Genomic DNA, 22103 nt, shown 5'->3' with positions numbered 1-22103 from the left:
GATGCGGGCTGGGGCAGCCCGGCGTGCGGCTTTACCTTCAGGATCTGCACGTAGGGCAGGTTGTCGGGGCCGATCTTGCTGCCGTTCACCTCAATGTGCTTCAGCCACTGGATGTGGGGCTGGGGGTCACTGTAGACCTTGCAGACAAACTCCACGTTGCTGCCCAGGGCCACCGTCTTGTTGGCAGGCAGCCCTGCCTGCAGGATGGGCCGGTGTGGGGACCGCTCTGCAGGACGTGGGGACCACAGGGCACCTTACGATGGGGCTCAAGGGGCTCAGCCACCCACCCACAGGGAAGCACCTGCCTTGCGCAGGGGGTGCACCCTGCACCCCCCCACCCCTACGCATGAGGAACCCCGGCTTGGGGGGGCGGCACTGATGCACCTTGCAGAGCTGTGGCGTCCCCTTCCCCAGGGTCCCCCCCCCCCAGCAGGGTGAGAGCAGCCAGGAGGGGCTGCAGATGGGGACAGGTGACATCCCAGTGTGGGGACAGGGACTTCAGTACCTATTTGGGGGGGGTCAGAGGTCAAACAAACCTAACGAGGGCCCCGGCCATTAACAAAGCGGCTGCCACTGTGGTGAGTCAGCATTAACAAACCCCTTTGTTCACCTCGCTGACTGTTCCCTTCAGTTTGCTCAGTGTAATCAAATTAAATCACATTTTTAATGGTTCATTTACTGGCATTTAGAGCAGCTCCACATGTGGAACTGCTCAGACCAGCCTTCCCAGCTGGGAATTATGGCTAATAAGGCGATTAGAAAAAGTTTCTGTCTGGTCTATGAAATTATTTCCACCACAATTAAAAAATCCTCAGAACGGGCCGAGGTGAACCTTCCGCCTGGCCTGGTCGAGGGCGCGCTGTGCCACGGGGATGCGCACGGGGCAGGCGGCTCCCCACTCCCAGCCTTGCGGGGTGCAGCACCCATTTCTGCTCGGGAAGGTTGGGGTGGATGGGGACCCAGGGCAAGCCCCCCCCAGCCCTGTGCTCCTCACCCACGACATCCAGCTGGTAGGTGTGGTTGATGCTCCCGTACTTGTTCTCCACGATGCACGTGTAGTTGCCTTTATCGGATGGCACCACCGAGTCCATGATGATGCTCCAGGTCGCGTAGCGGACCTGAGGGAACAGGGATGACGACAGAGCCGGTTACGTGCAGAGTGCTGGCAGGCTGGAGCACAGGAGCCCCCGTTCCCGTTCACATCAGTGCTGGCTCAGCCCCCCGGCCCCCGCCGTACAGACAGGACATAAATCTCCCTTTGAGGTCACCTTTCCCCTTTCCTACAGAGGGACCGTAATTGCTCCCAGCTGTCCCAGGACAGCCTCACCACGGAGCCAACTGCACTGAGAAGCAGATGTTGTGAGCCGAGCGCGATGGCCTTGCCCAGCGCACAGGGACACCCCTCTCCAGCGGCCCCAGCGTGCGGAGGGAACAGACCGGCATTGTTCCCCCGCCGTGACAGCCCAGGAAGAGTCGCTTCCCCCGGCCAGCTCCGGGGCTTGGATCCGTGCTGCTCCCCACGGCCAGCCCCTCGGTGAGGGCACCATGCTGGTCAGGGTGCAGCCTGGGTGTTTCACGCTGTCCACCCAGGACACCTCCATGGGTGCTGCTGACCGGGCACGTCTCCTCTGGGATGGGTCTCAGTGGCTCAGCTGGGCTGTGAGAGCTCCCCAGCTCCCTCCCAGCCATGGGGACGGCTCCCCTACCCCCAGCCCCTGCCCCTGCTGGATCTGGCTGTAGCTCCTCCTGGCAAGACCTCCCTAAGAGGGAGGGCGGCTGCATTCCTCCCTCCCAGCTGGAAACTGGTTATTTCCACAGTCCTGCATTTCAGCCCCAGTAGCTATCCAGGGCACCCTGCTGTTACCGTCCAGGAGGCCACAGTGCTGCCAGCAGCCCTTCTCCCCACTACCCGCGAGCCCGCATCCCTCCCTGGGACGTGCTACATGGAGCCAAGAGCCGTGACGTGGCCACATTCCTGCTGCTCGTGGCACCTGGCTGGAGCCTGCGGCACGCAGGGCCATGGCCAGTCCCATTTGCACAGCGTGGCGCCTGACTCAGCGACGAGTGAGCACCCAAAGCTCAGGGGTCCTGCCCAGGGAGACACCCACCGAGGGGTGCAAGCCCCGAGCAGGCTGCAGCCCCACTCCAGAAAACTGAGAGATGAAAAAAGGGGACGGTGCTCCCTTGTAGGGTCACCTGGGGGGTCCCGGGGCTGGGGACAGCAGCCCAGGGTGCTGGAGCAGTGTGGTTCACCCTCTGCTTTGGGGAAGGGATAACTCGGGGGGTCCTGGCACGCTGGTCCCACCGCTGGGGCTCTTCTGCAGCAGCAGCAGCAGCAACCCCACTGCAGGATCGGAGTGGTGGGAAGGGGAAAGCTGAGCCCCCCGCAGCGCTGCAGCCACCTGCCAGCTCAGGGAGCCAACGTGGCCCCATACAGGGGCCAGGGCACCCCCAGACCCAGCCCGCGTCCCCAGGCTGCTGGCACAGCTCCTGCTGACCACTGATGGGCAGTGGAGGGGCTCTTCCACCCCGGGGCTGCCAGGCACCCCCGAGAGCCCCCGCGCCTGCCAGGGACGCCAAGACCCACTCCCCTCAGAGGGGGGATTAGGGGAAGCCGGCAAGGGCAGGCTGGCTCTGTCCGCCGCCCCCTCCCCCAGAGGTTTTGCTGGTGCAAACATGACCCAGAAGCAGGTCACTGCCGTAGGGCTATTTTGCAACAGGAATGTCAGAGAGGCCCATCTGCCCTTGCTGGGGGCTGTGCGGACAGGGGGCTTGGTGCCTCTTAAGCTGCAGAGCCCCTTCCCAGTCCTCCCCCTTCCTGCGCCGCCCCCAGAGTCCCCCAGCCCCAGCCCCTTGAGGTGACAGAGGCTGCACCCGCCAGCCTGAGCCCCCCGCAGTGTGCAGCCCCGTGCCGCCCTGCCCCCCCTGGCTCCTGTACCTTGTACCCCCCGATGCGGTGGTCAGGTTTGAACTCCTTGCCATTCTTCAGCCAGCGCAGCGTGGGGTTGGGCGTCCCACTCGACGGACACTTGAATTTCACCGTTTTGGCGGCAGGAACAGCGTGGAGCTTCTTCTCCATCTTCTCGGGATAGGTCCAGTAGGGAGCGATAGCCTCTGGGGAGCAGAGCCGGGGGCTCAGCACTGCCGAAACCCACCAGGGCTTCAGCCACAGGGAGCTCCAGTGTTTTGCTCCTGGTTTAACCCCGAGGATGCCCAGAGCAGGGCTAAGCTGGAGAGGTGCCAGCAGCTGAGCCTGGCTCTGGCAGGGAGGGGAGGCGACTCGCAGCCACCCTGCGGGGCCCTTTCTTTGCGAGGTGCCCCGGGCTGGAGCAGGAGCCCCTGCCCGCCCTCGTCTGCCCTTCTCCATCCCTGGGCAAGGCTTGCAAGTGTGCCCAGCCTCCCCTCACCCCTGCCAAAGGCCAGGGCAGCACCAGGGGCAAACCCGTCTTGCACGTACGGTTTGGCTTGGTGTTATCCGCCTCCTTCTCCTCCGAAGAGGAATCATCTTCATCATCATCATCCTCCGCAGAGGGGAGCGCGTCTGCAAGAGAAGAGACGGGCCGGCTGAACATCCGTGCGCAGACCCTTCCCAAGCGGGGCCAGTCAGCAACTGGAACACCGTGGGTCGGTGGCACGGGTCCGTGCCCCGCAGGGCAGCGCAGCGCTGATGCACGGTGGGGAGGCATGGGGATTCCGGGTGAATGCTGTGCATGCCCGCAAGCACAGCCAGGGCTGACAGTGCTGCTGTCCCGGTGCTCACAGCCTGTAGACGTTGTGGACCATTCTGCCCACAGAGGTGATTTCAGAGCTCCATGTCGTGTGTCCAAGCATGACTCTCGCCCAGTGCCTGGTGCCACCAACCCCTCTGGGGCAGCAGCCAAGACACTGCGGGCACAGAAACGCCCCAACCCTCAGTGAACACCTCCCGATCTCGAGCGTTTGCTCTTCTCCAGCCTCACACTCCATCAATGCCAACATGGACCTCAGCTCAGCCCAGCGTGTGCCCACTCCTGCAGGCAGCCCCCCCCAGCCCCATGCAAACGGGTGACAACCTCTGGCTGCTTCTTCCTGCACCGCGGGCAGGTGGGAGGTCACTGCACCGTGCCGGTAACCCCTCCAGGCACCCCCAGATCCCAGGTCCACCCGAACTCACTGCACAGCCGGGCAGATCCACACGTAGCCGGTGCACGTGCCGGCAAGCATGCAGAGGTGTGCAGAGGCAGCCTGCTCCTCGCTCCACAGCCTGGCCCCGGGGCTGCCCCTTCCCTGCACGCCCGGGGCCGCTACGAACCTGAGACGTTCACGGAGAAGTAGGTGGTCTCACTTCCCGAGGGGCTGTTGGTCATGCAGGCATAGAGCCCTGAGTCCTCAGGCACCGCGTCCCTGACCTCTACCTCCTCCCCGGTAATGCGCGTTCGGTTGTTCTCGGCCAGCTGGACGCCGTCGCGCACCCAGTTGATGCTCTGGACGTCATCCCTCAGCCGGCAGCGCAGCTGGAGGAGGTCACCGGGGTGGGCCGAGTAGGACTCCACTTCGATTTTTGCTTTGGGCAGAACTGGAGGAGTTAGGAGAGAGAAGAAGAAGGAAAAAAAAAAAAAAAAAAGAAAAAAAAAAAAAGAGAAAGAAAAGAAATAGAAACCAAAGGAGACCATGCTGCTGCTGCCACGGCTCTGTGTTAATGAGGCAACATGCGTGCTGGGATGCTCCTGCTGCGGCAGCGAGGACCGGCTGCCCCAGTGAGCCCAGGGCAGGGGAGCCAGCGGCTGCAGAGCGCAGGGGAGGCAGAGGCAGAGCACCCCAAGCAGCGCCAAGTGCTTCATTGCCACAGCAGGACCTGCTCAGTGGCAGGGCTGTTCAAACGCATTCTCACCCCCCTCGGTCTCTTAGGAAGCACTGCTCGGCCCAGAGGGAGCAAGCCATGGCAGGGGCTTTGAAACAGAGGAGAAAGGGGGCAACCTGAGCCAGCAGCGACTGCTTGGGCAGGACCCAGCCTCTCCCAGGAGCATCCCAAAGCCCTGCTCGGCTCTGACACTGCACAGGGGTCTCAGGATCCCCAACACCATGAGCAGGCAGCCAGCAAAGCAGGCCAGGGTCCCCATGCCACCAGGACCCTCACCCTGGTTAGAGCGTTTCGGGGCAGGGACAGGAAGGGCAGGAGGACGAGGGGGCTGCGGCAGGACAGCAGGCAGGGGAGCGAGGGTCTGCGAGAGCAGCATCGCTGGGAAAGGTCAGCCCAGGGGAGCTCTGGTGAAACAGGTGCCGGCTGCAGCGCTGCCGTTCGCAGCAACCCCGGGCAGGGAGGACTGCAGCTGCTCCCCGATGCGACATTTGTGAGAGCAGCACAAAGATCCTTTCTCTCCATCCCGCTGCTATGTGATCTTGTCTCTCCTGGCCCTGGTCATGCAGATACAGCTCTGTCCTCTAGTGCTGCTCTCCACCCTCCGTGGTGGTGTGCAAGTGGCTCTCCTGGTCCTGGGCTTGGTGCAGACAACTGGGTTTCAAACCATCTCTTCCAGTTTCGTGGCCCGAGGAAGGGTTCAGGCTGTTGCAGCTCCACAAGGTGCTGAGGCTCCCTGCGATGGTGCAGGGTGGATGCAGCGTGAGCATCATCCTAGGAACAAGGCCCATGGGCTGGTGTGTGCGGCTGTAGGTCCTGAGCCTGCATGGAGGAGCACGTGGCACCACTGCAAGCATCTCTCTCGGGGGCTAGAGCCGCTTGGCAGCATCCTGGAAGGAAGCACCGCATTCCCACTGCACCTCCGGGCTGGTGGCAGGCCAGCCTCAGGCAGGCTGAGGGCAAGAGCCGATGGTGCCATGGTGGCACAGCCAAGGCTCTCCACAGTGCAACTGCTCTGTATCAGAGGGGTCCACAGCAGGGGCTGGAAAATCCTCACAAACCCTGTGCAGGCAGCCCAGCAGAAACAATCTGGAAATGTCGAAACTTCAGCTGGTCTGTGGCTCAAGAGCTGTTCCCTGCCAAGGACTGAGGTGCACAGCAGGCACAGAGCCCACAGGTGCTGTACTCCAGTCACGGGGGCAACAGCAAAGCCACAGGTCTCACTTGGGACTCAGGTGGCCCCCAGCGAGTGCGGCAATTTGCAGGACAGCAGCTAATCACAAACGCCCACAGCATCCGAGGTGCGTTGGAGGGGCAGCCTCACAGCACCACTCATGTGCCCACTCTTGGTGCCCACTGAGCTGGACAAGTACACCCTCTTCTCCCCTCCTCTCCCCTGAACAGCCATGGAGCAGCTCGTCCTGGGCCCATCAGCTGCCAAAAGCTGGCAGAGGGTCTCTGCCTGCACTAGACCCTTCTGGTCAACCCTTGTCCTGAGCTGAGCCAAGGCAGGCTGGCAGCGAGCCGTGCAGGGCTGGGGCCATCAGCAAGGCTCCGCTCCTCCCAGGACCCACCGCTGGCTCCCTGCTGCCAAAAATGAAAGCTCCGCTCTCCAGACACTCTCATTTACCGCATCATGATCTGCACTTCACTTTCCAGCCACTTTTCTTATCCTCGTACTATGAGAATCTTCATGGGAAAAATGTCTTTGAGCAGCTCCAGAGTTTCTGCTTTTTCTTTTGCTTAGCACTTGAAGGAAAACAGCATGCTGGGGTCAAATTCACTTTCTTCAGCTGCTAGAAGACCAAAGGCCAGGGCTCCAGTTCCACCAGTACAGGGCTACCAAGCGTTTTAATGTGGAAGGTGAAGCCTGGTGGGACTCCCTTAGGTGGTGGGGGAAGGGTCTTGCTTTTGCAATCCCATTTTCTCCCTGGCTTTCTCTCATAGCCTTGCAGGACGGGCACTTCGAGTAGCTCTGATTTGTTTTTCAAGTGATTAGTCACAGGCATCTTCCAATGCACACAATGCAGCAGTGATGTCCCGTCACCGTCTGTCTGAACACCGTGGGACTCAGTAACACAAGGCCCTCCTGTGCACCCCGACCCCCTTCTCAAACAGCAAGGTCAGCGAGCGATATAACAGCCATGAGAACATAAACCAGCAGAAACACGGAGCTGCAGCCACAGCAGTATCTGCCCTTATCTTGGTCCCTCTACCTCGCTGTGCTCGGCTCTGCCCTTCCACACACACTGACAAACTTATTCCTTATTGAATAGATTAACCTGCAGAAGGTGACCAGAGCTGCCAAGGTCGTCCTCCCACTGCAAATGTCCCCTGATGTCCCTGCCGCCTGTCCCCAGCTGCCCGCATGCTGCCACATGAGGAGCCCTGTGCAGGTCTGGGGTCCTACAGAGCACAGTGGGTGCTGCTGGACCTGCGGGATCCCACCACACCCCAACGGAACTGATGCTGGGCCAGGATCAGTTTTGGCCAGCGCAACACCACTGGGTCCAGGAGCTCGTACTGGTCACCTCCTCCCTGAGCCTGCCGCAGGGACTGCCACGGGCTCCTGCCCATCGGCTCGCCCAGGAGGGTCTGCAGGAAAACCTGCCTGCATTGGTGTGGGGAGCGAAGATCCTGCCTGCCCCTCTCAACTGGATCTGCAGGCTGGGGAAAAGGTGGCCTGGGGGTAAAAAAGGTCTTTGGAGGGAAGGAAAACTTCGAGCCACCCCAGTCTGGCACCAGGGAGGCAGCGTCCCCGTGTCCCATGGGCACAGCATCGCGTGGGTCCTCGGGCACCCTGAGTAAGTGCCACCGCTCCTTCATGCCATCGAGCCTCAGGCTCTGCCGTGCCAAGGAGCCTGGCCAGGCGGGCGCCCCAGGGGTCCACCGGCGTGTGGCCAGATCGCCTTTCAAAGGCAGCAGCCCCCTCTGCCAGCCCCTCCGAGTCAGAGGCTGTTTTGCATTAACAGCATGACCAGGGAGGCACTGAGGCGTCGAGTGTGATGGACGGGAGAGGGAAGGCAGAGGCCAAGGCAGGATCCTGCCCTTTGGTAACCCAAAGCACATCTCTGGCACTCAGGGATAAGGCGGAAAACACAGCATGGTGGGAACGGCCTGAAAACGAATTCACAGGCTAATGAGCATATCCAGGTTAGCTCACCCTGCGGGCGGGAGCGGGGCCGGCCCGCTTGGACGATGCTGCGGCGGGGCGGCCCTGGCACGCAGACAGTACGGTGGCTGCCGGGGCAGCCCTGCTGGCACCGGGGCAGCCCGGCTCACGCGGCAGCTGATGCACAGACGTCCCATTGGAAATGCAGCCTCTCTGCACACCCAGGGAGGGCGGCGGGGGGGCACCGGGAGCGCCATGGTCCTGGGCTGCCCCTTGCCTGGCAGCAGCCGGCGGTGAGCCACCGCCGTGTTACCGGCGAGCCCTCCACATATGTCAGTTAGGGTGAGCCCATTTGATTGCTGCACTCCATCAGCCTGAAATGTCTCTTTCTCATGTTCTGCTCTTCTGTAACCTAAACCAAGGCACCAGGTGCAGCCCCTCCGCAGAGCTGCCAGCCCGGCCGGCTGCTCCATCGGGGCACAAGCAAGCCCCGAGCAGGCCACCTGAGCAAAAGCTTAATCAGCCAGACAAACGCTTGGCTCTCCTCCCCGGGCCCTTGCCTGCCCCTGCACCACACAGCAAGGCTCTGGATGCTCCCAGCATCGCACAGCGCTTGGTGGGCGCTGGGCAATCCCTGGCATGGGTGGGATTCCCCACCCCAGGCAGGCTGCAGGGGTGCTCACAGCCCCCTTGGAGCAAAACAGGGCAAGAGTGAGGAGAGCCAACAAAATACCAGCAGCGCCTGCTGCTCGCCCGCCCGGAGAAAGCAGCAAAACACAGATTAGGTCTGGCACATCTAAACTATCTGCTGTTCCCTTTTTAACTTAAACTCTTGAGGATGGGCAAGGCGAGGGCAGCTCCAGCCCAGCCAGATCACGCTTCTGCCTTCAAATGAGCCCAAAAAGTAGACGCACGCTGCAGTGCCCGAGCAGCCCGCCATGGGTTTATTACTTTATTCCAGCTTTGAAATGGAACTGAAAGCAGAGCTGAGCCTAGCGAGCGCTGGCCAGATGGAGAGTGTCACCAAGTGCATTTAACTGTCACCGGCTCCCCTGGGGCTGGCCCCCGATGGGGACAGCAGGGCACAGGGACACGGGGCAGCAGCCCTGGGGAGGGGAGCGGCACAGATTAACCTTCACCCCCCAGTTCTGCCCGTGTGCCCCCAGCCGTGCCCGCACACAGCGGCACAGCCCCCCAGAGCGGTGCAGCCATGGGCCGTGCTGGCGATGGCGATGGCAATAAAGCGGCCAACAAAGCGGCGCGGGGACAATGCGGGCGGGGGGCGCGGGGCCGGGGCCGCCGGTTGCCCTGGAGACCCCAGCGGGGCTTTCCGAAGGTATTTCCTGAAGAAAAAGCACACACATGCCCGGCAGCCCCGCTAATCCCAACAGGAAGCGCTTACCGGGATGTGGGATTGGCTTCTTTCTTATTTAAAAAGCTCCTCGCCCTGCTGCCCCCCCCAGCTCGGGGGGGGGACACCCTTGCATCCCTGCTGCTCACAGGGCGCTGCACATCCCCAGCTCCCCTTCCCGGGGACAGGCTGCAGAGGGAGATGACAGCAGGCAAGCACCAGGGGCTCAGGGCACCCATGGCTCTTCCGGGGGGGCTCAGGGCACCCATGGCTCTTCCTGACCAAGCCAGCCTGGGAGGCAGTGGACTTCTTGCCACTCTCTGGGTCCCTGGATGCTTCCTCCGGCAGGGAGAGAGGGATTTATGCACTGCTCCAGGTGCTCCTGCTCTTCCTAGCCTGCACGTTGAATGAAGCAGCACTTAATTAACAGGCGCGTTGGTAGTTTGCAAAGCTGTCAGAATAAATCCACCCCTTCCCCCCCAGACACCCCCGGCCACGCTCAGAGCTCTGCAGCAGAGAGGAGCCCTTGGGGGCAGCAGCCTGGGGCACAGACACTGGCCCATCAGCTCTCCATAGGCGTGGGACAGCCAGGGGGGGTCCTGCCCACCTCGGCGGGCACAAGTGAGCACCCCAACCTGCACACGTGCCTATGGCTTTTTGCAATAACCGCTGGCTTTGCCTGGGCCCTGCCTCACTGCCGATGCAGGCAGAGTTTGCGTTCCTCTCCCCACATCTCTCCCGGACAGCCTGAGGCTATTGCACATGGAGGGGGGAGCCAGCCAGCCAGCCCCCAGACACGTGGGGGGACCCCTGCACCCACCTGGTGTGGCTCTGCTCACCGTGGGGCAGCTCTGCAGCCCAGGCTCCAACAGAGCACTCCTGCTTTTCCCTAAGACTCATATTTCTCTTTTTCCTCCTCAATTAAGGGCTGGAGTGACAGCATCCGAGTGGAAAGGCGGGAGACAGGGAACAATGCCTGCTCGACAGCCTGGGAGGGGAAGGCAGCAGCGTGATGCCCCAGAAGACACGACGATGCCCTGGGGAACAAGTGTCTGCGGCAACTAGTGTCTGGGGAAGAGGAGGGCTCGGAGGTGTGGGGGGGGGCTGCTCCCCCCCCCCCCCCTCCCCCAAGGGCCAGTAACGATCCTGGGCTGCTGCCATCAACAGCAAAAGTGCAGGAGGCTTCACGGCTTGGCAGAGATCTCCAAGCTGCTTGCACGGATTCAGCAAGGAGTGGGCTACTCCAAAACTGATACCCTGGGGCTCCCTGTGCAAGGGGTGGGGAGACACCAAGAGCTGCAAAAACGAGGTGGGGGGGAGTTGGACAGCAGGGAAATGGGGAGGGGGTTACAAAGCCGAGGGCCAGCAGCCCACCCGGTCAGCAGCGGGGACAAGCCAAGGAGCCTTGCTGTGCCACCTCTGGGGATGCTGTGGCTGCTCACAGTGCGTCCCAGGCTACAGCTGTGCCAAACAGCCCCAGAAAACATCCTTGCTGCTGGGGGTGGGGGGTGCACATTACAGCCCCCGGATCACATGCAACGTTCCTGCCAGCCCCGAGTGGGTTTTGGGGAGCAGCGGTGGTGGAGCACAGCCTCATACTCACAGAGATCCCCGGAGCTGCCCAGGCTCAGCATGCTCCCAGCCCTGGAGTTCTGGCTCCTGTAGGGTCCGGAGCGAGACCCCCTGGCTGAGCCAGGCACGACAAAGCCCTGGGAGCCAGGGCCCCCGCTGGCCCTGCAGATGGGCCGGGGGGGGGGTTAAGCCTGTGGCCAGCTGGGCGGCCGGCGGCACTGGGAAATGGGGCAGCCCCCCGCCCCAATGGGCCACACGGGGAGGGGTCTGCAGCCCTGGGCTCCTCTGCCAAAGCCCCCTGCTCCAGAGGGCAGATGCATCTGCTGGGAAAGTATCTGCTGCACTGGGGCAGCTGTTGGGGGCTCAGTGCACCCCAAAACGAGCTGCCCAAGGCAGGACCCCCCTCCCCAGGAGACGGCAGCACCCAGCTCCCCAGGAAAACCTGCTCAGCCGGGATGAGGCAGACCCTGAGTGGTGGAAATGCCTGAACAGTGGCGAGGACAATAGCAGACAAGGAGGGAGGAAAAAAATCCCCTCGGCAATTTTCTGCAGGTTTCTATTTAACCTGAAGACAAAGACCGGCTTTGTGAGGGAGGGAGATGGAGGTTGCTCATGGAAATTTCTTGGCTTTTCCCCTTAACTAGGGGCTTTTTTACCACCTCCAAATTTAGGTAACTATAAAATGCAGTAAGTGCCCGTTAATATTTTATTTGCTGCAGATTTTTTGGTAACAGGAGCAATCCCCTGACAAAGGCAGAGTTCCCAAGCCCCCTCCCCATGCCACGAGGAGAGGCGGGCCAGCGGCTGAAAATCCCCCTTCGCAGTGAGGCAGGGGCCGCTGGCCGGGCGCGGGGGATTACTCGCTCCCTGAGAAGGGAGCTTAGCTGCCTCAGAACCGGGAGTAAACTGAAACCCCATAAACATCCAGAACAAAGTCCGGGAAAGCTGCTGCCTCCGCCACGGAGGGGACCCGAGAGCGGCCACAGCAGCCCCAGCCAGCACGGTGATGCTGGCCCTGATGAGGGGGAACGACAGCGAGCCTGGCCCCGGGGGATGATGCCCCACAGCTGAGCCCCCATGAGCACCTTGCGGGACCCCAAACTCCCCCGGGGTGGATCCGGAGTCCACCCTGGCAGGTGACCTACAAGGTGCTGGCGGATGGCTGCGGGTGCTGGTCGAGGACCGGCTCTTCCCATCCCGCACGTCCTGCTGCGAACATTTTGTTCCCACCAGCCAGCTCCGGAGCCAAGGGACGACTCTGCCCCAGCCAGGCTCCTGCTGTGGCACTAATTGGGCCGCCCTGGTGAGAACCATGTCGGGAAACGCTTCCAGAGGTTATTGTTAGCCCTGGCATGAGGCTGGCGAGGAACCAGCTCCCTCCTCTCCACCCTCTCCTCCTCCACCCCCGCCGCCTGGCACTGCTCCCCAAACCCTCCGGGGGCTGCAGGGCTCCTTAAGCACCCCAAAACCCACCTCTTCCCTGACCAGCCCTCAGCCTGAACACCCCAACAGCTTTCCCAACGCCATGGCTGCCAGCGCCGCTCTCCCGGCAGCATGAGAGCCTTCCGTACCCCAAACGCTGCCAGGAAAGCTCTTCCAGGAAGAGCAATCTCCTGAGAAAAACATGTTTACCGCTGCCAACTGCGTTATTTACAGAAGTGGGGAGTAAGCACGCCAACGGAAAAATCTCGGAGATGGTCCCCGTGAGCGATGCTCTGCCCAGGCTCCTCTCTGGAGCCTGCGCTCCCCAGGGACCACACGCAGCTCCAGCTATCTCATGGGATCTCCCTGTGACCAGGGCACTCGTGGCTCAGACCAGAAGCAGCGACCCCAGCCCCCCGGCACGCTTCCAGCCCGGATCACCCTGTCGTCACCCACCGAGGTCGGCGTGGGGACCCCAGCTGCAGCATGGTTTGCTCGCTGGTGCCAGCTGCCCCCCAGATCCTGAGCCGTGACGGGACCGCAGCATGGGGAGTGCGGCTGGTCACCGGGGCACCGTGCCGTGCCCACGCTGGCAGCACCAGCAATCGGCCTCTCAGAGTTTTGGTGGGAGCACGAGAGAAGGGGGAGCAGTGAGCCTTAAAAAGAAAAGCAGTACCCCACAGACCAGACATTCTTGGGTAATTAAAACCAAAAGGCAGTAAGTCAGGAGTCCTGTGCGGCGCTGCCTGGTCTGTTTATTCTCTGCCTCACCGAGGGGAAGGCCAAGGCTTTGAAATGCTAGAGCGGTGCTTTCTGTCGGGGCCAGCTGTCCCCAGGGCCAGGTGACCCACTCAGAACATCCACTGCATCTCAGGGTGCCACCACGCTCCAGAGCTGTGCAGGGCTGCAGCAGCACACCCCCCGCCTGCCCGTTGCAGGCCACAAGCCCTTGCAAGGTTTTTTGGGAAAAGCAGGGATGAAAAGCAAGGGGGATGCCCTGGTCCGTGCTCTCCAGCCCCAGTGGTGCAGCGATCAGGGCTGCAGGAACCACCTGAGCCAGCCCTGGCTTCAAACCCAGCACCATGGGCATTCCCCGGTTTGGTTTTCCATATGCCCCATGGTTTTCCCTGGGGTCTCTGTGGGGCATACTCATCCCATGCACTGCCAGCTGGCAAAACCTGCACTGGTACCCTGCACCCAAATCCCCATCCCCACCTGCTGAGCCCAGGATCACCCCAGTGTCAAGCAGGGGTGGGAGAAGGCTTCACACCCATCTCAGGCTGCAGATGGAAGCAAGCGCCACAACACACAACGACCCCCCGCCCGGGACACAACCCCCAGGCTTCTCCACACCAACAGTTTGCCGCAATTTCCCTCGAGTTTAAAACTTGCACAGGCAACACCGGAGCCACGCACACACTTTCTGTGCCCACACGAACTGCTCTCAGCAGACAACACGCGCCACGTCCCCACCGCCAGCTCCCAGGCAGCTGACCTGAGCCCCGTGCTGCTGCTGGGGGACGTGCCCGTGCCCCCGCCGCAGCCCCTGCCACAAGAGAGGCCAGCTGTCTTGTATCGCCATTAGATAACGTGAGGGGACAAGGGAGCCGGGCGCTCCCCGGTGTGGTGGTTTGTGTCTTACCTTGGTCGGGCAGGGTGGGGGCCGGCCTGGCAGCTGAGAGCGTGGCTGTGACCAGCACAGCCCAAAGGATGAGGCACCGCCAGGTAAACATCCCACTGCTGCGGCTACTGCTTGGCAACTGGGCTCCGCAACTCCCACTCCATGGGGACCCCGGGCTGGCCCCGGGCGGGCGCGGGGGGGGTCTCCGCCGGGCCGTCAGCCCCTCCGAGCTGCCAAGGAGGAAAGAAGAGTCAGAGCAGGGCAAGAGGCACCCCCACCATCCAGCCCCCTCCAGCTCCGTGCGTTGGATGTGCTCGCCATGGCAGGCGATGCTCCTCGAGCATCCAGTCTGGGCGGCGAGATGTCCCTGGACCCACGGTGGCAGGTCCCCATGGACCCCTCCGCAGCCTGAAGCGACCCAGCTCTGATTGGCAGGGTTATGTTTTCCTGCATAAAAGCGCTGATGTGTCGAGAGAAAAACTGCTGGCGAAGCAGAATCAAATGCAGCAAAATTTCCCAGAACGGTCAGAGAAATTTTCAATCACCAGTTGAAGAAAGGGAGATTTCTGCTCTCCCCTTCCTGCACCTAGTTTGTGCTGAAAATAGGAACTCCCACACTGACCAAAATGCTGCAAAATTTCTGAAACAAACTCCCCCTTGGCCCAAGCCAGGTCATCATGGTGCGGCAACTCCCAGAAGTTTCTTAGCTTTCTTTATCTTTGCTCAGATGATAAACAATCTCCAAATCTTGACAAGTTCTGTGGGACAGGAGAAATGTTTCTGTTGGGCTCCGAAAGGCTGCCTCTCCCCTGTGCAAGCATACCTGCCACCAAACGCCCTCCTGCCTCTCTCCCTTGTTTCCAGATCTTCTGCCCCAAATGCCCCAGGCAGTGCAGGACCTGGCCCAGGACCCCCAGGTGCTCCAGGACCACCAGCACCTTGCTCCACTGTGGCTGACCCATGGCTTCACGGTGGCAAATCCCACGTATCCAGACCAAAACTTGATGTCCATGCCACTGTGCACCCCTAAGCAGAGCAGATCCTGCTGCAAACCCCCTTCCCCTCCTCTCCCTACAGAATCTATAGGGCATGCACACAGCCACCCCTTATGGAAACGCCTTCCCGGAGCTGAAGGGGTTAGCCAGCGCCTCGCTCCGGAGCAGCAGATCTCTTTCCACTGACAGCTGGTTTCAGTGTGGCTGTTTGGGGAGAAATCCCCCAGCTTCCACGGCCAATACTGCAATTCGCTCTGTTCCTGCCAGCTCTCACGCTGGGCTCTCTAGCCCGCCCACCCCCTCGGGTCCCCAGCCCCTTCCCCTGCCAGGGACACCGTTCTGTGTGGGGAGGCATCAGAGCCGGGTCCTGGTACAGGGAAACCCAGCGGAGCCTGGTTCCAGCTCAGGGTGCCCCAGGGATGTGCCCTCATCCCTCCTTCCCGCCACACTAGGAGCATGGAGCTCTGCCAAAACACGTTTCAAGGGGGACACTGGAGCCAAAGCCCAAGCCCAGACACCCCTGGCCAACTGCTCCCAGCAGCGTGGATGCGAGCAAACCCCTGCGCTCCACCCCCGCGGCACATCTGCGGCTCCGCAGAAGCCTGGGATGCAGGTCCTGACACTGGCCATCGTTAATTGTCCCACTGGGCTTTGCCGAAGAGCTCGCCGGCAAGATCCCTGCCCAGTTAATTGCACAACATAAGCACGGCCATGCTGGTCCAGCCAGGGTGCTGCTGGCAGTGGATGCTCTGGAAGAATTGCAAGGACCAGGGTGTGGGCAGGATGATACCATCTCCAAAACCCTCCTCCAGGCTCCGGGAGCCAGAGGCCGGAGCACCTCCCCAGACTGCAGCTGGACCCCTGTGCCCTGTAGCCCTTGCCGAGCACCTTGAGCTCACCGGGTCCCTCTCCCACCCAACTAGTGCTCCCCAAAGCTGCACGCTAAGCCATTCCCAACCTGCTGTGTGAACAAGAGCTTCCTTTTGCCATAAGGCATCTGCCTAAAGTATGTGTTCTTAAAAACAGTGAGTAATAATTGTAGTGAGTAATAAGCTGCTACTCATCCTCCCCACGCACTCGGTCCACCGGAGCTCTGGCCACCACCTCTCCCGTTCCAGCAAGCCCCTTCGCTCCCCTTGCCCAAAGCGCTGGTTTTGCCCCGGGGGTGGGCTGAGCAGCCACCAGTGCCAGCCCCAAAGGGTCCCCGTGTAACAGCGGGCACTGCCAGGGGAGCTCAGACCCCCTGAACAGCCTCCGCAGCCCAAGGAAACCCAGCCGGGGCGCAGGTCTGGGGGCTCCGGCTGCCTCCTCCCTGCCCCGACTGCTGTGGCTCTGGTCGGTGCTGGAGCATTTGGGATCCAAAATATTGACACAAGCAGTTGGGCCGGGAAAGGCGGCACCCAGCAAACACCGGTGTTATCTCCAAGCGCCAGCGCTCCCAGGCGCCAGGCAGCACGCTTTTAAATAGTTATTGAATGTTAACAATTTATCAGGGTTTGGAAGGGGGAGGTGGAATTCTTCGGGGGGGGGGGGGGGGGGGAGAGAAAAAAAAAAAAGTCTTTGGTATTTCTGGAAATTATTTTCTGTCTCTAAGTGGTTTTGTTTATCGACAGCACATGCTCCCCGGAACATGCCCTAATGCGGAGCGTCTGCGTGGGCCTCCGAGCCAGCCCGCCGAGGGGAGGGAGGGATGGAGGGAGGGGAGCACAGCGCCTCCAGAAGCAGCAGTTCCTGAAAAATGAGTCAGTGCTGGCTCGGCACACAGCAAAGCCCTTCTCCAGATACACCTCTGAGCAGGCGCCTTCCAGCTGATTCAGGGGCTTGACAGCAGCATATTTCCATGGCGTATGGATCACTCGGCAGCAAAGAGCTGTCCCAAGTCTGGGAGAGTCCCTGGGAGGGAGAGGGAGGGATGGCTGCCAAGATCCAGAGAGAGTGCATGACCAGTGCTCGGCTTCCCAGGGCAGAAAGGGAGGCAGCAGCAGCCATGGCTTTGTAGAAGGCAGACAGGTGCAGGACGGGGACGCATCCTGCACACGGGGGTCAAACCCAGCATCCTGCCTGCTCCCCCAGCCAGTCCCAGCAGCACCGGAGGAAATCCCGGTATTCAGAGAGGAGAGGATGCTGAAGGGAAGGGGCAGCACAGACCCTTCCCTCCTTTGCAGGGGAACGGGGATCCCCACGGCCCCTGCCCCCCCCAGGGCTCCTCTGTACCTGCTCTGCAAAGAGGTGAGGAAGTGGGGAGAGCGCTCCTACCTGTGCAAACAACAGCATGGCTCTTCTCTGTGTTTATACAGCTTTTATATAAATCCCAACAGGAAACCGTTTGCTGGGGAGGACAGCAGTCTGAGCAGGGTGGGTCTCTGGCTGCTGCTGGGCACGGTCCCCGCTCCCCAGCACACTGCAATTTACTGCTCTGGGGTGGATTCAAACAACTAAAAATGGAAGCAGCAAGAGAGGAGCCAGGGCTAACTGCCCCTCAGAGACCTGTCTCTGAGACTGCAATTACAACTGGCCATTACACCCACGCAGCTATTTTGGAGTGGTGACGGACACCCCTGCACCCACCTGTGCACCCTCGCAGGGGCACAGGCTCCCTGCAAGCCCTTACATCGGGGATGATGCTCCCACACCACCTTTGCATGCCGAAACAGCCTTGTGCAACCTGTCTCCCCCATTTTGCTCGGGGACCCCGAGGGCTGCATTTTCGCTGCTCCTGCACCAGTGAGTCACCCAGCTGAGCTGTCCCAGGGACTCAGCACAAGACCTTCCACACTCAGGCAGAGCGTTTCTGGGCTGAGTGTAGTGGGGAAGCCCCTTCCCGTCCCGTGGCTCATCCCCAGGAATGCATCCAAGGTGCCAAAAGCAGGAACCAGTGCCGGAGCAGGCTGCCCAGCTGAGGCAGCAAGGGTCAGAGCCCAGGCACACAGCCTGTGGCTTCCCGTGTGGAGAGCCCCTGCTCCGATCCGGGGTCCGTGTGCCGGGGCTGCCGGCGGTGATAGAAGGTAGCTGCCGCCGGCTGGCTCAGGGGTCTGGGAGGCTCTGGACCGGGGCAGCTTGGCCTCTGCCTCCCCGCTGGAGCAGAGCTGGCCCCTGTGGCATCCACCACATCAGAGCAACCCAGAGGCAGGCGAGCGCCAGGGTGCCTCGGCGCCAGCGACCAGCCTGTTAATGCAGCAGGCAGAAAAACAATGGGGCAAGGCCAAATTCAACAGGGAGAAGAGTCTGAGCTCGGCTGCCAGGTCGGGAAGGCTTCAGGAGCCAGCAGTGGGGGGCTGTACCCAGCCCAGGGCCACACATCCCTCAGGGTGGAGAGGTGGTGACTGCCAGCGAGAGACCTTGCCTGGCACAGATGCCCTCCAAAATAAAAAAAAAAAGGAGACTCAATTTTTCTTTGAGGCTCAACACAAGCAGCCTTCCAGATGCCCTTGGGAAAGAAGGGCACGCCAAAGGCAAAAATTTTGGGCGGCAGGGAGAAAAGCCTTTCCCTTGCCCAGCTCCTTGCCCCAGCCTGCAGCTCAGGTCAGGAACAGAGTATTTGCCGAAATAAAAAGCAAACACAACTGCAAATGTAACTATAGGGCAAAACTATAATGCTTAAAGCAGATGCATGCTTGGAAAAATAAATATCCAACTGTGCAGCATACATACTGCATTAACCCTTCCCGGCTATGTGCGCTGCAGCCTGCCCTAAGGCCTTACAGCTACCAAGGGTATCTCCAGCACTGAGCTCGCTGCATGCTGCGGGCATCTAGCAGCAGGGGAGCCTGGCACATGGGGCAGGAAGGATGGGGAAAGGACCACCCTCACCCACAGAGCTCTGTAAAACCAGTTCCATTTCAGAAGCGTCCTCAAATTCAGGGATCCCTACCAAAGGGCTTGATTTTCAGATCTACAGAGCATCTGTTGGTACCCAAAAGTCTCCACTAGGCTGGTACCACTGCCTGCTCTAGGACGGGACTGGTGGAGGACAGGGAGACTGGGATACAACCAGTCTACCATGCCTTGGAAGAGGCAGAGACCTGTTATCCAGCCTGGGAGGATGCTGGATGGGGTTTTCACTATGTTCAGCTCCTCCAAGGGAAGCTGCTGGGAGGGGAAGGACACACACTTCCCCAGCAAACATTCTGGCACAGATTTGCTTGCATTTGCCTTTGTGCCCATAAGCAGAAGCTCCCAAACCAGGGAGAAAGCTGAATTACCGGGATGGGACAAGCATCTGCGACCCAGCCCCAGCATCACAGATCTCGAGTTGGAAGGGACCCATAAGGAACACCGAGAACTGCCTAGCACTAATCAAACACCAGCCCACTCCCTGCTGACCTCAGACTCGGGGGCTTTGGGCTACAGCTGCCAGTTTGTACTGGCAGGGGGCCAAGGGGATCCAGTCTGTAGTGGGAAGAGACCAGGAGATCCAGTTCATACTGGGATGTGGGCCAGTCAAGCAGCCCCTCCTAGCAGCCTTGGGGGGCCAGGGCATCAGGGGGAAACCATCTGGGGCTGGGAGCAATACAGCTCCTAGTTCAGTTCACGGTTTTAGGCAGATCAGTAAACGGGGAGCTCCAGTTCACACTCGAAAGCAATGTGGGCCCCTTCCCAGCACAGCCGGGGCAGGCACCTCGCGCACAGCCAAGCCCTGAGCCGATGGATGTGCACGCAGGCTGCTTTTGCAACGGCGTCGCTCCTGCCTTCACCCCACCAGGGCTGGGACTATTTATTTTAATCCTCTCCGAGCAACACAACGAAAAGGCAACAGTGCATGCCAGCCACCACAGAGATTAAGGGAGGAAGTGCTCCTGTGTGGGGAAAATGGCTGCTAGCCAGAGCAGGGGTCCGCGGGCTCCACGCTCCCACAGCATCCCCGGGGCTGGGCAGGGCGCCTGCCCCCCCGCACCCCCACCGGCACCCAGCTGGTCAGCACCCGGAGATGTCCAGCCAGAGCACATCACCGCCTCCGCCTGAACACAAATCCCCGTTTCGCTCTGGCTGGGACCCTGGCAGAGCAGCTGCCTCCAAGCCCATCTGTTTTATTAACGCAAGCAGTTGGGCGAACTGCACCGCTGAGGTTTAAACATTGACGGGGAGGAAGCTGCCCCGGCCAGCCGTGACACCCGCGGCACGGGGCAGTAACTCCACAACCCGGGTCGAGAAGGGAATCGCCAGGCGGCTTCGTTGCTCCACGGTGTAGCCCGAACGCGCCTCACGCAAGGCCAGCTGGCTGCGAGGGCGGCTCACGGCCTCAACAGCCCAACCAAAAAACCACAAACCGGGCAACCAGCAGCACCAGCCGAAAGCCAGCCGGTGCCCAGGGCTGTACGCCCCGGCAGGTCCCCGAGCATCGCTGCGCCGCCGCACTCCCCGCGCGCTCGCCACGCACAGGCGAGGGCGATTCCCAGAGACCCCCGAAGAGTTTGGGCAAAGGCAGCCCGGGGAGCCCCCTCCTCCCCGCTGCGGCTGGCAAACACAAAGGGAAACAGAAACCCGAGGACCGCGTTACGTGCTGGGGACCGCCGCACCGCCCCGGGACCCCCGACCTCAAACAAAACCAAACCCAGCTCCCCTTCCATCTTGTTCTGGAAGGCGCGAGGCTCCTCTTCGGAACTTTTCGGGAATAAGGGACCGGGCAGCAACTCGGCAAAGAGCCGCCAGCCCCGGGCCGGGGACCCCCGCCGCCAGGAGGGCTCTGGGGCCCCCGCCCGCCCCGGGAGCCTCCCAGCCCCGGCTCGGCCCCAGCGAGGGGCTCGGACCCGCCGCGTTTCAAAACTGCCGCCCGGACCCCTCCGCGGGGGCTGCAAACCGAGCCCCTCCAGTCGCGGGGGCTGCAAACCGGGGCCCCCGACACACGCAAGCCGGACCTCCCCGGTGTCCGCGACCCCCCCCCCCAGCTCCCGCAAACCGGACTCCCCCGCCCCGGTGCTTGCCAGCCGCCCCGCCACGGGCCACCGGCGCGCCCGAGGCGGGGGGGGGGCAGGGGTGTCCGCCCGCGGCGGACCCTCGCGGGCCAGGGGCGGCCCCGGGTCGCCCCCCCGGAGCACAAAGCGATACGCCGCGGTGCCGGGCAGCCCCGGCGGCGGTACTCACCGGAGCCCCGCGGACGGCGGCGCGGCACGGTGCCCGCCGCTCCCGGGAACAATGGAGGGAGCCCCGGCCGGGGCGGGAGCGCAGCCCGGCCGCCGCCGCGCTCACAGCGGCCGCCCCATGGCGGGGCCGGCCCCGAGGTGGCGGCGGGAGGCGCTCCCGGAGGCGCGGCCGCCCCGACGGCCGCCGCTGCCGCTGCCCGCGCCGCCGCGTCCCTTCCGTGCGCCCGCCGCCGCCGGACTGAGCCGCTCCCGCACCGCCCCGCCGCCTGCCCCCGGCTCCGCCCCCGCCTTCCTCCCACCCTCCTCCTCCTCAGCGGCCTGATGGGGCTTGTAGTCGCCGCCGGGCCGGGCCGCCCCCCGGAGCCCCCGCGCTGGGCTCCCGGCAGCAGGGTCCCGGGGGTCCCCGCCAGGTTTTGCGGGGGTCTGTCCGGCTGTGCCGCTCGCCTCCGCGCTCTCGGTCGCACCGGCGGAGCCCCGGGCCCGGCGGGCAGTCGGGGGCGAGGGGCTCTCCTGCACCCCACCGTTTGCCCTCTGCGGGCAGCCCCTCGCCCGGCCCACCTGCAGAGCGAGGCTCCGGGGCACCCGCTCGCTGTGCGCAGGTTTGGAGAGGACTGCCAGACCCAAATCCTTCCCAGGAGCCGTCCAGGACCCACTGCCGCTGCGGTCCCTGCCCTGCTCAGCTGTGCACATCGGGCAACCTTCCACCGAGGTTTGGAGCAGGAGCATGGCAGCTCTAACATGGGGCACCCCAAAAACTCTCTACGTGCATGGGCAGCACGGGCACCCTCTGCTCAGTCTCAGCTGGGACCATGCTGGGGCGCCAGGCTGGAGGGCAAGGTGGGATATTGCCACACCAGTGAACCCAGCCTGCGTTCCACACCCTCCAGCATGGCAGCCCACCCCACGGAGCCCCAGTTCATGCAGCTCAGACGAGCTCCCCCAAAACTGGGCTGGCGCAGGGTAACAGGGATGGTAGAGGGCGGTTCAGCCTCCGTCAGGAAGCACAAGTACGGGAGCAGCCCCAAGTCAGACTCTAAGTCAGGGCATCCCAGGATGAAGACATCTCCGGCTGGCAGTGAAAGACCTGCGCGAGGCAATGTGCAAGTGATTAAG

At 62.2% G+C, this 22103-nt stretch overlaps 1 protein-coding gene across 8 annotated transcripts in view; it reads right to left on the bottom strand.

Annotated features, from left to right (window-relative positions):
- The window catches only part of FGFR1 (fibroblast growth factor receptor 1), a 29847-nt gene extending 8611 nt beyond the window's left edge, over positions 1 to 21236 (bottom strand). For 4 of the 8 annotated variants that reach the window (XM_055696163.1, XM_055696164.1, XM_055696165.1 and 1 more), the window contains exons 1-7: positions 20992 to 21236; positions 13937 to 14145; positions 4292 to 4555; positions 3458 to 3541; positions 2939 to 3114; positions 995 to 1118; positions 36 to 226 (exon numbers count right to left, since the gene is read on the bottom strand). In XM_055696163.1, coding sequence (XP_055552138.1) covers positions 36 to 226; positions 995 to 1118; positions 2939 to 3114; positions 3458 to 3541; positions 4292 to 4555; positions 13937 to 14027 — 930 coding nt within the window. In that variant the 5' untranslated portion in view covers positions 14028 to 14145; positions 20992 to 21236. The remainder of the gene's footprint in view (positions 1 to 35; positions 227 to 994; positions 1119 to 2938; positions 3115 to 3457; positions 3542 to 4291; positions 4556 to 13936; positions 14146 to 20991) is intronic. The other 4 variants (XM_055696168.1, XM_055696169.1, XM_055696170.1 and 1 more) reach the window with 2 other exon arrangements.
- Positions 21237 to 22103: the final 867 nt, after the last annotated feature.

Source organism: Falco cherrug, chromosome 18 (genome assembly GCF_023634085.1).
Source record: "Falco cherrug isolate bFalChe1 chromosome 18, bFalChe1.pri, whole genome shotgun sequence".
In the NCBI taxonomy this organism is placed as follows: domain Eukaryota; kingdom Metazoa; phylum Chordata; class Aves; order Falconiformes; family Falconidae; genus Falco; species Falco cherrug.
Note: the sequence above shows the minus strand (reverse complement) of the source record. Positions and strands in the feature narration are given on the sequence as shown.